We start from the raw sequence: 16,551 nt of genomic DNA, 5'->3' as shown, positions 1-16,551 counted from the left end.
CTAATTAGTTAAGCACTTTGGCGAACAAAGCACTTGGCACAGCCCCAGTTAAAGTTAAAGTTAAAGTTGCAGCAGCACACACAAGATACGAAGATATTCAGATTCATTTACATAGACAGCGAGCGAGCGAACGAACGAACGAACGCAATGCTTGGTTGCATCTTGCTGACCAGTTGCATGTGGCATGTGGCATGCTGCCGCTCAAGGCAGCTGCAGCAGCAGCAGCATCAGCAACGACCTTGACAGCAAATGGCGACCTCGTTGGTTGCTAGATCGTGGCTGCAGAGAAACTGCAAAACGTGGTTTGGCTTGCCTTTGATCGTTTTTTGTGGTCGTCGTCGTTCTGGTTTCGATTTAACTTTAGTTTTAGTTCTGGCTTTAGCTTTGCTTTTAACTTTAGCTATAGCTTTAGCTTTGCTCTCGTCTTCCCTCTCTCTCTCTCTCTCTCTCTCTCTCTCTCTCTCTCTCTCTCTATCTTTCTCTTTCTGTGGCACTCGCTGAAGAGATCGTCGTTAAGCTGCATTCCTTTGGCGCCCATTTGATTTGATTTGATTCGCTTTTTGTTTCTCTTGCTTGCTGCATTCCTTTGGCGAGGGTGTGGCCAGGCTATATACATACTGCCTCCCCCCTCCGATCTCTCCCCTCTTCTATAGTGTGCATCTTTTTTGCATCTCTGCACCGACGACGACGTCGAGTACTTGACATGCCGCAGCGTTTATAGTGCGGAACGTGAGTGCGTGCGCCACACGATTCTCAATGCCCTCTCTCTTTCTATCGTTCTATCGTTCTCTCTCTCTCGTTCTCTTTGTATGAAACTAAGGCAATTCTTTGCATACTTTAAATAACATTTACACACACTTCTAAAGAGCATCTGCACTTCGTTGCAAGCGCTGTTTGCTACGATTGTTTTTATGTTTTTTTATGGTTTTCTTTCTTCACTTTAGTCATGTTCTTCTGGCGGCAGCAACGTCACCTTGACCACACGACTGCAACGGCGACGGCGACGAGGCCACGCCTCTCTCGCCCATGTTTGATATGCATATTGCATATTGCATATTGCACTCACTCAATTAGATATAACAAATTGCAAAAAATGTGCAATTAATTGTGTCTTTGCTGGTGGGCAAATTTCATCGAGAATCGCGCGAGGCGCGTTTCTTGAATAACAATTTTGCAGCAACAGAGGCAACAACAGTTACTGCACAACAACACAACACAACACAACAATAACAATTTAATTCTTAATGAATTTAATGCACTTTTTACAACAAGAAAACAAAACACAAAATCCAACGAAATCAGCCAACATTTTTTCAATGCACGCGCGCACAGTTTTTTATTTATTTTTTGTCTGCGTTTTTTTTTCTTTTTTTTTTGCTCTCTTGTGATTTTCCGCTTCTTTAAATTGTTTTCCATGGAATGAATTGCGATTGAATAATAGCTGAATATCTGCCTAGAAAGTGAAATTGCGACTGCAAATTGCATAAAGCACACTCACTCAGTGTGTGTGTGTATGTGTGAATACTGGCAATTGAATGAATGAAAATCTAGCTGATTATTGCGCGAATACTACGAATCATATGTAATGAATAGCAATAAAATCAAGTCAAGAAACGTATACACTTACTTAAAAACGAGCGAATGTGAATGTGGAATTAATGTAAAATCAATGTGAATACACTCATGAGTGCTAGAGTAAGAGCATATAATTTGAAGTGAATAAGAAATGCCTAAAAATAAAGTTACATGGAATGGAATAACTTCAAGAAGTTGACAAGTTTAGAAGAGTCGAAATGAATAACGAATAATGAGTGTTGAATATCGACTGAATGAATGTTCTCGCATTCAGTGCAGAAATGGAATGAATAGCAATGAAATCAAGTCAAGAATCTCATACACTTACTTAAAATCGAGCGAATGTGAATGTGAAATTAATGTAAAATCAATGTGAATACACTCATGAGTGCTAGACTTATAGCATAGAATTTCAGGTGAATAAAAAGTACCTTCAAATAAAGTAGAATAACTTCAAGAAGTTGACAAGTTAATAAGTTTCATAATGAATAACGAATAATGAGTGTTGAATATCGACTGAATGAATGTTCTCGCATTCAATGGTGAGAAGAGTGAAAAAGCACAACAAGAACTTGGCCATAATTGTCATTCAACTGCTTTTGATGGCTAGGCTAATTCGCAGCAACTTTCGACTGCTCAAGGTTGCACCACCTCCCCCTTACCCCCTTCCCACTCTCTCTCTCTGTGTGTGTTCTTATTGTGCGCTTTCTTTGTGCAACACGTTTGCTGTCAATGGCAATGCCAAGCGATTTGGCATTGCAGGCGGCGGCAACTCGGTTTTGATTCTCAGTTTGACGTTGTTTAGTCACAACAACAACAAAAGCAATTGCTTTGGTAATTAATTCAACGGAAATAATGTTCTCAAAAAGCCAACGACAACTACAACTACAATGCGTCACCATCATTGTGGTAGTTGTTGTTGTTGCTGTTGCTTTGTCACCTTTTGTCGTGTGCTTTGGCCAATTTTGGTTGTCATTTTTTTCGCAGAGTGCAAAGTGCAGCTTTCCAGCAACGTTTTGTTAATTAAGCTCAAAACGAAAAATAACAAAAAAAAAACTGAAAACTGAAAACAGAAAATGTGCTTTTGCGTTTTGTCAGTGTCAGTTGATTGATCGATTAATCGCTTGATTAAGTTGACCCGTTCAATTTGTTAATTGCGTTGTAAGTGGCGCAAGCGTCGTCGACGTCGATGTCGCCGTCGTTTTTGCCTTTACAGTTATGACGCTTCTTATCACAAAAGATTATTACTATTATTATTATTAAATGCTTATGCTCAAAGTTCATTCAGTTGTTCGTCTGAAATTTCATCTAATTGCGGCCATAAACCAACAACTTGACAACATTTTACGTGATTTGCATGAACTATTGCCAAAAAAAAAAAGAGACGCATAGAGCATAAGCAGGAGAGCACGAGAGAGAGAGAGAGAGAGAAAGAGAGAGAGTGCAGAGTAAAGTTCCCAAAAATTCGTAACACGTAACGTGAAGCGACGCTTGGATCGTGTGTGGATCGTGTGTGGATCGTGTTTGGATCGTATTTGGAACGTTGCTTATTTTGGTCACTTTTTTCGGTGGAGGGAGGGAGGGAGGGAGGGACAGCTGTTTGTGGGAGGTGCGGCTGTCCACATTGGTACACACACACACATACACACACTTATATAGCCATAGCCAAGAGGTAAATAAACTTCTTATTGCCGCATCGTGTTGTTGTTGTTCGTTCGTTCGTTCTTATGACTTGTTTTGTTATAATTTTCGTATGTTTATGTTAATTTTCGTCAACAGCAACAGCAGCAAAAAAAGAAACGTGACATCGTTCGTTGTTCATTGCAAGGGGAGGGGGAAGGGCGGAGAATGGTAGTGGGAGGGGCAGCCATGGAACGAACCATTGTCGTAGTTGTTGTTGTTGTTTTGCCATTGTCGTTGTTGTCATTATCCAGGCAGGCAGCTTTAACCCATGTTGACCCAAGAGTAACTGTTGTCGTCGTCTCTTGCAGTTATTTCCACATTTCCACACACACACACACACATCCCCATGAAAATGGAACATTCGCAGTTACCTTTTTTTTCCTCCATTTTCGGGGAGTGTGCGATTCGCTGTTGTTGTTGTAGTTGTTGTTGTTGTTGTCTTTTTCCAGTTTCATTTGTGGCTTTTTGCTCCGTTGACGACAATTTGAAATTTTTATTTTAACGGTTCTCAGTTGCAATTGTTAACATTATTGTTGTTGTTGTTGGTTGGTCGGTTTCGGTTGCTTTTATGGCCATTGCATAAGCTTTCAGCGAGAGCCCTTTCCAGTTGTTGGTAACTCGCAAATCGTTACTCGCCAATCGGATCTTGTTTGTTGTTTTTATAGCCGAATTCATAAGAAGACTAAGAACTCGCAAATACCTTTCTACACGTTAGATTGAGCAATCGTCGCTTTACAACTGACGAGTACAATAAAAGCTACTTAGACCAATTACTCGTTACTCGCTACTTTATCAGAAATTCAACTCATTAACTGAAAAGGAATTCGCAAACTCTCTCATCGCTTTACAACTGAAGAGTACAATAGAACTTTTGCCAATTACTCGTTACTCGCTACTTTAACATGAAGGTGTTAATCAGAAATTCAACTTATTAACTGACTAAGCATTCAAAAACTGTCTCTCTCTTCCTTTCTGTCTCTTTGCGTTACATTCGAGTTTTCCCAATTATCTCGCTACTCGTTACAAGCATTAGCATTGAACTTGTGTCGCTTACAGACTGTGGGTTTTGCCCGTGATCGCTCAACGGCGCTGTGCATTTGGTTGGTTGTAAAAAAAAGCCAGAGTCTCATTTACCTTGGCTGTTAGCATTGTGAAATATTAGCTGATTGGGCATGTGGATTTTTGTATTTTTTACATATGTTTGTTGTGTGTAGCATATGCGTCATGGCCCCACTCACCCCCCCTCCCGCTGCCTATCACAATTTTCGGAAGCATGGAACGGAACACGAACGCACAACGTGTCACAGAGCGAGAGGGGGAGGAGTATAGGGTGGGGGAGTTATTTAAGGGGGCTTAGCAAATACGGTACACACAAAATCGCGTTTATCTTATCGGGGGAAAGCAACAACTGGTGAAGCACCCAAGTTTGTCACAACACCGGAATGGTGGAGGGGGACACCCTTAGCCTCAATTTGTCTCTCTGTCTGTCTGTCTCTGTGACTGTGTTTGGCCAAGATAAAATTCCAGTCAGTAACGAATACAGTACATTAACTGTGCGCTTAGTTAACCAAAAGCCAGAAGCCAGAACCAGACAGACACTTTGACCTTAGACACAGAACCACAAACGAGAACTGAATGAATAAAACACAAAACACAATACAACGATGCTCGATGCATGTTGCATGTTGCATGTTGTTGTTTTTGCTGGGAGAGTAGCAGGAGGGGGGGTTGGGGGTCAAGAGTTGCAACTTCTTTGCAGCGGAAATGGGCAATCAAAATGTTGTTCAATTCAAAAGAAACGAAGCGAACATTTTTTCACCATGTGGCCACATGGCTGCAAAAAAACAAAAAAACAACGACGCCATAAAAACGCATCCCGAAATAGATGCGAAAGATGCGACGGATTGGGGGAAGGGAAGGGGCAGGGGAAGGGGAGGAGTTGCCACACTTCCGGCTCTAAAGCACAAACTAACGGAGCATTATCATAATGAAGATGCCACACATGTGTGTGTGTGGAAGTAGGGGGAGGGGGAAGGGAGAGCAAGGCATCTCCCTCTGTCTCTGTCTCTCTCGGCAGATGCGAAATTCACGGCCAACTCCCTCCAATCATAGGCGAATCAGTAGGCTGTGGTTTTGCTCGAATTGTGGTTGCTGTTGCTGTTTGGAGCTCGACCTTGACTAAGCCACAGAATAAAGGTTAAAGGTGGACGTGCTGGCCCCGTCAAGCGGAAACAAAACTGAACTCAAATCGCTCCATAAGCGCAAGCGGCAGCAACAACGACAACAACGACAACAACAACAACTGTTGCCGTCACCGACTAATAAACACTTAGCTATTTCAACAATAACACACAGCAGCACAGCTCAAAAATAATAACTAACAAAAAGCAATCATTAAATACAGTTTTAAATGCCGAGGAATATGGCCAACGAAACCGAAAGCTTGCCGTGTTTATGTGTGTGTGTGTCCTCGACATTCCACACGGCAGAACGGGCAACAAGGGGGGTTAATTGAACAGGGGGCAATACGAAATAAATAATAGATCACTTCTGAACTGTCTGGTGCAGCAATTGTTGAAACTATGTAAACTCAATGCAATGTAAACACAAATGTATTGTTTCAAGACTTGCGGCTCTTTAGTTCACTTAAAAGAACACAAGCGAAAATATAAAAGTACTAAACATAATTATCTATGATTTAACAATATTTAAATAACAAATAACAAACTTATTTGGTTACCAGCATAAGCGAAAACCTTGAACTCTAGTTCATCTTAAACTCAAGCACTTATCGATAGTAAATCGATAGTTTGATAAATGATTTGCTTCCATGTTGCATTTGATTTATCGATAGCCAATCGATAGTTTGACAAATGACTGTTTGTCATTGCTTCCTTTCGTTTCATTTCCTAGACGCAATTTCTCAATTTAAGCGCATTTTCATTTTCAAGCAGCTCTCTCGACTTTTTCCTTTGCTTATTCTTCTTTTGTTTTTTCAATATTTTTGTGCTTATTGTCTGTCCGCGTTGACGTGTCATTTGGCCATAGTTCAAATTAAGCTGTCAGTTGTCAGTCGCTGTTGTTGTTGTTGTTCTCTCCTCCCCCCCTCTGGGTCATTAAGCGCAGCTGCATTTATCACAACAACGGTGCAGTACAACAAAAGGGAGCAGGAACACGCGCCTGGGCTTTGCAGATTGAAAGGAAGAGAGGAGAGCGGAGGAGAGGAGAGAACAGCATATTACGAAAAAGACATTACTTTTTCAACATTTTTTCGGGCATTTTACGAGCGCAATTAAAGTTCAATGCACACAGATAGAGATAATGTGAGGGGGAGGATGGCCAGGGAGGGAGGGAAACCACAATCAAATATTTATTAGGCAGCAAGAAATACGAGCACACACATATGTGGAGGAGGAGAAAGGAGAGAATAATACCCCGAAAAAAAGCCAAAAACCAAAACGAAAAGGGGGAAATTCATCTCGAAAGGGGGTGGCAAATTATTCGGTTGCAGGGTTGCTGACCCTTCTTAGGATGTGGGGGAAGCGTTTTCTTGTTGTTGTTGTTGTTGTTGTGGTCAACAAATTGAATTCTGTAAATGGCCTGGGATGGAGAAGCATCTCTCCCATGGGGTTGTTGCTCAGTTGTCAGTTGTCAGCTGGCAGTAAACTAATAGACAACCATCAAAGTTGTGCATCAGTAGCACCAACAAAAGGGCTAAGGCAATATCACAGAGAGAGAGAGAGAGCGAGTGAAATTTCAAACGACAACAATAATAATAAAAGGAAATGTTTACATTGTGATAAGCACTGTCGATGATGTTGCTGCTGCTGCTGCTGCAGCATGTTGTGTTGCTGATATCTCTGCGTGCTACTTTATGCATTGCTGTTGCAATCACAATTGTTGACTGCACTTTCTTCTGCTGCATTTCTGTGGGTTATTTTCTTCTACATCACTTGTTGACAACACATTAATTAACTGCAGCACTTGCAATAAGAGCAATACTGTTCGAAGATATACTGTTATCAAGTCAAGATATACCAAATTAATATACTGAACAATACGAAATTATAAACAAAGTCAGTATGCTGATCAAATAAAGCAATTCTGTGAAGATATATCAAATTAATATACTGAACAATACGATATTATGCCAAAATGTATATCCTGCATACTAATATACCAAAGCAATAAAGATATACTGTTCTCGCCAAGATATACCAAATTAATATACTGAATAATACTAAATTATGCCAAATGGTATATTATGTATACTGATATACCAAAGCAATAAAGATATACTGTTATCGCCAAAATATACCAAATTAATATACTGAATAATACTAAATTATGCCAAAAGGTATATTCTGTATACTTATATACCAAAGCAATACTGTTCGAAGACATACTGTTATCGTCAAGATATACCAAATTAATATACTGACTAATACTATATATATATTCTGTATACTGATATACCAAAGCAATAAAGATATACTGTTATCGCCAAGATATACCAAATTAATATACTGAACAATACTAAATTATAACCAAAGTCAGTATGCTGATCAAATAAAGGAATCCTGTGAAGATATATCAAATTAATATTACACCAAAAGTTATATACCATTACTTTAAAAATATACTGTAAACATTTTTGATATGTTTACAATATTTTACTCATACTTTTTGCTATTTGAATTTGCATGCTTCCTCTTTAGTGATTCACAGAAAACCCTAATAATGTGTATTATTTATTAGCAGCAGCACATTATTAGCTTCTTGAGAAAGGCATTTTGTTTATTGAATAAAAACGAAAAGTGAATTAAAATGAGTTCATCAACATAAGGAGAAGGAGCAGCAACACCCACCACATTAGCAACAATCGATAATAACAATAAATTAAAACAGGCAGCGCGACTGTTTTGCGTATGTTTTTTTTTGGTTTTTATGTTGTGTTGTGTTAATTAGCCAAATGGCAGTTTCAAAATACCAATTTGGTCAAAATCGCATTCGTCATTTTTGGCCATTTGAAGAAGACCCCAAAATGGGGCGGCGGCGGCAGTTAAAAGTGGCCATAAGACGTAAACATATTGTAAACATATCGCTGCTAAATGTGGCCATCAAATGTGCCACAAAAATACAAGCACACACACACACATACACCAATACACACACCTTTGGCAAGCATAAACGAAACGCGTGAAAAAGACGCGATCGCGTTTTTAAACGCTCGCTGCTTTATTTGCTTAGCCGTTGCCTCCTCAAACAAACTAAACAAATGCAAATGCGAATGCGAATGTGTGAGTGTGGAATGCGAATGGGATTGCTTTGGGGTGGAGTGAAGATGAAGATGGAGGAGTAGGGAAGTAGCCAAGGGAAGGAAATACGGAATGTGTTTTTGGGTTTGGGTTTTTTTCCTCTCATAGTGCGAATGCAAATGACTTCACCGGACCTTTAAATAGCCAACAAAAATTGCCTGAGGATATTGAAGAGGAAAACCCAATCACAGTAAATAAAATGAAATATAAAATAGGGAGAGACTCGACTCGCTATGCAAAACAATTCAAAGCTTTTATGAACTCATTTCATTTTGTGGGTTTGTGTGGCAAACAAAAGCCCAACATGAATTGCAAACTAAAACGGAAAAGTTTTTGAAATGAAATACAATATAAAAAAGTTTTGGGCTGAAAATGCATATTTTAAAGTACATATAGTAACATATATTCTTTATTCGAACTTTACTAAGGATTTGTATTTGATATTTCAATAAAATAACATTCTGACTTTACAAATATTTGGAATATAAGAAAGTGATTCAAGTGGGTGCATTAAATTAGCCTTTCTGCTTTGAGCTGATTGACAGCTTTAATTACGTGAGTTCCAAAAGGGTTTTTTTTTTTTGTTTGTCGCCCTAGTCACCCAGTTATGGAATATGTCATAGCTGGTCGTAATGCTCTGTTGCCTGGTCATGTCACAACTCAAACTCAATCTCAATCTCAAAACTCAAAGCACTAATGACCACAACCGACCACACATCACAGAGAGAGGCTGGCTAAAAAGACCCACAGGCCACACAAAAATACAACACAACAACACACACACACACACTCGAAATGGACCGTTTGACAATTGTGAACGTCAATCAATGGAAATGGACACTATGGGACTTTGGGGAGCTTGTGTACGATTTGCAGTCGTTCAATGAATGATGTATCGAATGTGCAGGCTGGATTATGGCCCAATTTATATAGTATATAGCAAAAAAAAAAAAACGAAAAACAAAAATGGCAAAAAAAACATTGTCAGGCTAGACAAATAAAGCTGTTTTTTTCCTTTTGCAGGTAATTTTTATTTGATTTCGTTGTTTTTTGGACACGACTTTGACTTGGACTTGGCATATTGTCCAGTTATGGCCAGTTTACTATGCTGCTATGTACTGCATTGTTGTTGCTCCGATTGTTTGTTGACCGGATTTCAATTGGAAATTAGGAGCAGTCAAGCTCGCAAGCAGCCAGCTCGCTTGCATAATGACTATTTTTATAACATGTTTTTGGCTATTGTCGCTCGAAATTACAATTCAATTAGCAATTGTTGCAACAGCCACAAAAAAAGCTTTAATACTACAATATTACTACTAGCATTTTCATTCACTAAATACACACATAACCTCAACAGCAGCAGTAAATACGTCATAGCAAAAGGTTGGCCTAGTCCACACAGACATTTATTCTCCCCCTGGGAAATAAAGGATATTAATGCACACCCAAAAAAAAGGAACGAAAGAAAAACGTTGCCAGCTGTTTTAGTGACGCACTTGGGCAAAATGCGTGGGTGTTTTTTTTGGTTTCTACTCGGGTGCCAAACAAATTTGTGCGTGGGCGAGGTTCAACCCAACTGAGAGAGAGAGAGAGAGAGCTACTCTCTGAGCCCTGACGTGTTTGCAACCCTCGTCGGCAGCTTTAATTTGGGTTAGCTCGCCACACGCGGCTCTGGGGCTGGGGAAAGTGGATTCGTTGGGTAATCTTAGACGCCTGGCGGTGCTCAAGTGGTAAGTTTAAGTATCAGTTGCAACACATTCGCCAGCATCATCATCATCATCATCGTGATGAAGAGAGTGTCACACAGAGCTCCTCACAGCTCCCCCGCCTTTCTCAAGAGCCTCTTCACGCAGAGTCAACGAAACAAGTTTGTGTTTTTTTCTTTTCTTTATCTTACAACAATATTTTTCATCCCTTTCCTTTTTCTATCTCTCTCTCTCTCTCTTGCTGGCCATTGCGTTGTGGTGGGCAGGAAGATTGATTTCAGTTCGATATTATATACATATATCTATTTTTTTGTTAGACACGTTAAGGAGCATTGACTGTGGGCATTGCCGCCAAACGACCTAGAGCTGGTTTACTTATGCCACACACACATACACACACAGACAGCTCTCGATGTGGGAGTCGAGTTTGTGTGTTGAGAAGGAAGTGATTACTAATTATATGCTGTGTGTTATGTTGTGTTGTGCCATCCACATCACAGTTGCTATCGATTAATTATTTATGCAGGTTAGCGACATGCGGAATACACTCATAAGTATATTTCATTCAATAATGATAAATTATTTAAATACATATTAACTTAGTCAAGATAACTATATATTTTAGTTACAGTTTGGAAATGATTCACGACAGCATTCTTTATTTAATAGATTATTCAGAGATTATTCATCTTTCGTATCTCATCGTTTTCTTCTTAGAAAATGACTTGTTATTAAAGTTTTCCATGTTTAATCTTCGCTTGTTTCTTCTTATGCAAATACAGATGACGCCCCAGAAATCAAAGATCTGCGGGTCTAATCTTTGTTTTTTTCGCAACTGCCCCTATATATGGTAAAAGACTTCCGCTTTAGCTATCTGACTCGACTTGGACTTGGATGATGAGTTGAGTTGATGAGTTGGACTGGCGAGTTTTAACTGCCGCATCAATTATCATATATTCTGACTGTGGCTGCGAAATCATCTTCCTCTTTGGCTCGTTAATCGGGCACACAGCATATTTTTCTTTATCTGTCTCATTCATGATCCATTGGGCTTAATGTCGGACGTTTTTCACAGAAAAGCAACCAACTAACAACAACAACAATAACAACAACAAAAGCGAGATTCGAAAAATCGCAAATCGCTAAATCTTTAACGCAAACTTGGCTAAAACAAATTTCGCTGTTCGCTGAACGCAGTAAGAAAAAAAGAAAAAAACCCTTATCTAAAACTGGTAAAAACGAATTCAACGATAAACAAAAAGTAAGTAAGTCGTTCAGAAAAGTTGAGACTGCGAGCAGCAACAGCAAATGCGACTTTTTGGCCAAAACAATCGAAAAGCTACCAACAAAAATGTCGTGTTTGCTTTGAAATGCGCGTTGATAAGCAACGACCCAAAAAACAAAAACAACAAAAAAAAAACCCCAAACCAAAAAAAAAAAAATTGGAAAATAAAGTATATAGAAGAATCATCAGCCGAAATGAAAGCAAAGCCAACAACAAGTTGCAGTAAAATTAAAAATGAAGAAAACAACCGAAAAAAAATAAAAGCGTTAAAGAAAACACGCGAAACAAGGTTTGACAAAAAACCGAAACGAAAAGAAAATAAAAAAAAAAAAAAACACGAAGACGCGAAAAAGCGAAGAAGAAACCATTTTATCCGCCGGGCAGAATTTTGCTAAAGAGGCGAAATTTAATTAAATGCAAGTGAAATTATATAAAACTCCAGCGAATACCAAATACTCTTCATAGCAGATATTTGTATATATATATATATATATGTGTGTGTGTGTATTATATAGAGGGAGAGAACAGACAGCGAGTCTGGAATGTTTTCAATGCTAAGGTGACACTGTCACTGTCAATGTTAAATAATCTATTATTGCATTTTAGCTGAGCTCATTATGAGCTCCTGATTGCATTCAATGCAATAAAAATGCAATGCATTTTGTGTTTATTTATTAATAAACAACAACAACAATTACAAATGTTAGTTGCAGCGCGCAATTTGCGTAGCAGCTGTTTAATATAATTAACAAAATCTTAAGTGCGACACAGCTGTTTCAAAATTTGTTATTTACTATTTGCCTATTATATTCCTATATATTATCAACTATTTAAAGTACAACAAAATATACAACATCAAATGTTCAATTAGCAAGCACAAATTTCAATGAGAATGTTTTCCCCCTACTGTTAACTGTAAAGTGTGGTAAGCAATATCGAAAAGCCAATTGAAATGATAAGCTAGCTAAAATGAATAACTGTCTGTGTTGTGTGTGACAAAAAAGGTTGTGTTGCTCTCCACCACTCTCCACTCTCGATTCTTCGATTCGATTCGCTTCGGTTCGTTTCGATTTGATTTTGTATTTTTTGTGCTTGGTTATAATTTCGCATTTCGTGCTTCGCTTGCGCTCGCTTACGAAATCAACCATCGATAGCTGATAAAATTGTTTGTGTGTGCTTATCAGTGAAAAACTCTAAAGCCGCACGAGCTGTAGATAAAGCAGCTCTTCGCATAGCTGTCGCACTGTGAGCTTGTGAGAGTGACTGATATGGTATGTGTCTCTGTCTCTCTCCCTGTCTCCCCAGTTGTTCTACGCAGCGATAGGGCATGCGTGCGAGCGAGAGCTAAGTAGAAGAAGTGTCATGCAAAGCAAAGCTCGCAGCAAAGCAAAGCAAAGTAAAACAAAGTGAAGCGAACGACCTTCACAGTCAGCCTACTTGGGATGCCACCTATTTGGAAGAGTATTCTAAATAATATCATTTGAAATAAACAAACAAAATATACGAAAATTCATCTACGTTTGCTTTAATACGAAATGGTCACACTAAATAATAGAGTATGATACTTTTCTAGTGTAGAACTAAAGTCTACACAAAAGTGTATGGAAAAAAAAGGGGAGCCAGGCAGACGTCGTCTCAAGTGCTGCTCTAACTTCAGCTGTCAGAATAGTTGAGGCAGCGAGCGTGTGAAAGAGAAGGCGATAAGGTCAGGGGTAAACAAGGAAGCTGCTGGGGAAGCGTGACCGCAAACTGAATCAGAAACAGAAGGAGAAATATATTTATGCAAATTGCAGTCAGACCGGAGCGAAGGGGGAGTGCAGATGGTTTTGAATAAAAACCAAATAAAAACTAATGAGCAAACTGCTGCCACCGATAATGATGACGACGACCACTGTGATGATGATGATGATGATGATGTCTGATGACGGAACGAAACGGAATAAGCGAAATGCAAAGCAAATTATAATGAAAAACGAGCAAAAATGCAAATCTAGCAGAAAAGGTAGCCACAAGCAAACACATACATATACACATACACATAAACAGAGACACAAAGGGCCCAGAGCAAGCGACCAAGAGCTAAAGTGCAAAGGGGCGAGCGGACGCTTGCGTGTGCAAGTAAGATGGGGCGATGCGAAAGAGAGTCCAATCGGTTTGGCGAATGTGAAGGCAAAGGCGAAGGCGAAATGCATGCAAAAATGAAGCCGAGGGTCAGTCAACAGCGTCGGTAAACGGGAACAGCTGCTCTATACGTTGTTGTTGTTGTTGTAGGGCAGGCAAAGACAGCAACAAGCGAGTGCAAGTTTTGTTTGCGCATGTGTAAGTGCATGGGTAGCGTGCGCATGTGTATGTTTGTGTGTTTGAAGTAGAAGCTCACACACATTGGCAGCAGAGATGCCAGACTGCGTACAGAAAAATAAAAACAAGTTTTATTGAGTGGCTGTTGCTTCTCTCTTGTTGCGCCTGCGCAGAAGTTTTCAGTTTTCAACCCAAAAAAAACAAAAAAAAATTCAAAAAAATACACACACACAGCGACATTATAAACTGACTGCTGACTGACTTTCTTTAAGCATTTTTGTCTCTCGCTGGACATGTTGCAGACGTTTTCGCTTTTTTGGCAACTTTTTGAGGCAGCGAGCGCAGCATAAGAAGGAGAAGAAGAAACAGGAGATGGAGAAGGAGAAGCAAACACGTTTTGTGCTGCTTGCTCCGGTTTTGTATGTTTGTTGTTGTTGTCTCGCACACTCACCTGGCAAACGGCGTCTGTTCCACCTCGTAGATCTCGTTGATGTCATGCGACACAAGTAATCCCTTCAAGCGCTCGGCATCAACGTCCAGCAGGCCGTCGCCTATGGGAAAGATGCCCTCCTCGGTAAACATGTTTCAAAAGCTGCAGCTGCTCTCTCTCTCGCTCTCTTTCGCACTCTCTCTCACTTTTTGTCGTTGTGCTTTTTTCTTTGCTTTTAGTTTGAATTTGTTTTTTATTTATTTTTTTTCTTATTTGATTTTTGTTTGTTATTTAGGGGGAGGGGCGTTTTTTATTTTATTATTTGCAATTGCGGTTGCGGGACGACGGCGCGATATTCAAACTGTGGCACAACAAAAATAAATAACATTAGAAGGTAAAAAAAAAGAAAAATACAAGAACAAAAAACAACTAAACACACACAACCGTCGCGCGCGCGCATTTCGCAAAGTTTTGGTCACACTGGCACACGCAGCAAAGAGCAAAAAGCAAATAACAACAACAAACGCAGCAGCCGAGAAATTCCAGCGCCCTTTTTGAACTGCGCTGCCGACGATGTCGCGCAAATGCAACAGCCTGTGTGTTGAAGCGTGACAGCACTAGGGATGCTGCAGCAGCCCAAAACTATGCAGCGGAGCGGCAGCGAAATTTCTTAGCTCTGTTTTTGCTGTTGTTTTTCTTTTGGTGTTTCGTTAGTTTTACGTTTTCGATTTGCGAGTTCTTTTCTCATTTGTTTCTTAAAATGTTAAATTTGACTTGAACGCGACGAAACAAACATATTTCACACACTATTAACAAGCAAACACACACAACACGTTTCACGTTATTTCATTTTGTCAAAATGCTCTCTGCTCTGCTGTTGCTGCTTTAGCTGTATCTGTTTTTGGAGTGTGTTTGTGTATGTATATGCTCAATGCTGGTTGTGTTGGTGTATAACCGAAGTCGTCGTCGTGTTCTGCCAACTTCGACAGTGGCAGCGCAGCTCACAACTTCTTTGCTGTTGCTGCTGCTTTGTTTCTATGTGTATGTGCGTATGGTGTGTGTCCAACTTAGCACTTTAAAAAAAACAAAAAAAAAATGAAATGCAATTTATGAACTGTTTTTGTATAAACACAATTTCAAACTCAACGCGCGAACGAAAAAAAGAATGTGTTGCATTCGATTTGTCAAATGGTTTGAAATTTGTACTTGTTAGCACTACACGCACACACACAAACAAAACAAAACACTCATGGTAAATCGTGCAGCGTAGAGTCACAACATTTAATCGACGGATAACAAAATCACAAACCCAGCGTACACACACATACAACACTTATGCACACACCAGGCGACAACGAATTACAAATCAGAAATTTAAGCGCACCGAGCGTCACACGTCCGCCTCGTTCGGCTTTGTTTTTGCTTCTGACTTATCGATGACAAGTTTTTGGTGCGCAATGGCGCGTATTATCGATAGCCGCATGTTGCGCTTAACAGCTGCTGTTACGGCGCTGTTACCTCGCATAGTCTATCTACCTATCGATTACTGCGCTTTTACGTTTTATGCTAATAACACCGAATTGCTTGCTGCTACGTGTGAAGTACTTTATGAGCATTTCTAATGCAAAATATATTTATTGTAAAGCAGTTTGGCATCATTTATAACTGAATTGCGTGGCGTCGAATTAAACTCATTTTGGCACTGTTATCTCACAGCTGTTGAGGCGATAACGATAGCTGCGATGCACGCATGCGTGCCAACTTGCTGCACTTTTCACCGCTTAGCTGAATATCAACTCTGCGTTTTTGACGCGGGCTCAGCTTGGAACATTTGAAAAAGACAGCAGACTGCAAATATTGAGAGCCAGCAGCTTGCGAACTGCACACTTGACGGAATCTTGACACGTAATGGGCGCTAAGCGGACGCTAGGCGCCTAAACATAGCTGCCGCCCCTTTTTTTTTGTTGTTTTTGGTTTTGTGGCGTTTTTGGCGCCGCCTATCAATGCTTAATTTAGACATTTGCATTTGCATTTATGTTTATATACATATTTAAAAATATACCATACCATTTTCTCAGTTATGTATGCGTGTGCTCCACTTCGCGGCTGCATTTTCATGAGCAGCCCCATCCGCTATGCTGCACGCTTCGTGGATATTTTTGGCTTTTTTCGTCTCCGCCGGGGGAAACAAAAACGGAGACGGCGGCATCCCAGGAATGCGTTTGCACCAAAATAGAAACAACAAACCACGAAGAA

General features: G+C 39.8%; 1 protein-coding gene across 3 annotated transcripts in view; it reads right to left on the bottom strand.

Annotated features, from left to right (window-relative positions):
* LOC132796885 (death-associated protein kinase related) overlaps positions 1-15,736 on the bottom strand; it is a 65,466-nt gene extending 49,730 nt beyond the window's left edge. Inside the window, exons 1-2 of one of the 3 annotated variants that reach the window (XM_060808227.1) lie at positions 15,680-15,736; positions 14,317-14,656 (exon numbers count right to left, since the gene is read on the bottom strand). In XM_060808227.1, the coding sequence (XP_060664210.1) occupies positions 14,317-14,447 (131 nt within the window). In that variant the 5' untranslated portion in view covers positions 14,448-14,656; positions 15,680-15,736. Of the gene's footprint in view, positions 1-14,316; positions 14,657-15,604 lie in introns of all 3 variants that reach the window. The other 2 variants (XM_060808229.1, XM_060808228.1) reach the window with 2 other exon arrangements.
* Positions 15,737-16,551: the final 815 nt, after the last annotated feature.

Source organism: Drosophila nasuta, chromosome X (assembly GCF_023558535.2).
Source record: "Drosophila nasuta strain 15112-1781.00 chromosome X, ASM2355853v1, whole genome shotgun sequence".
Classification (NCBI taxonomy): Eukaryota; Metazoa; Arthropoda; class Insecta; order Diptera; family Drosophilidae; genus Drosophila; species Drosophila nasuta.
This window is presented reverse-complemented; position numbering and strand designations above follow the sequence as displayed.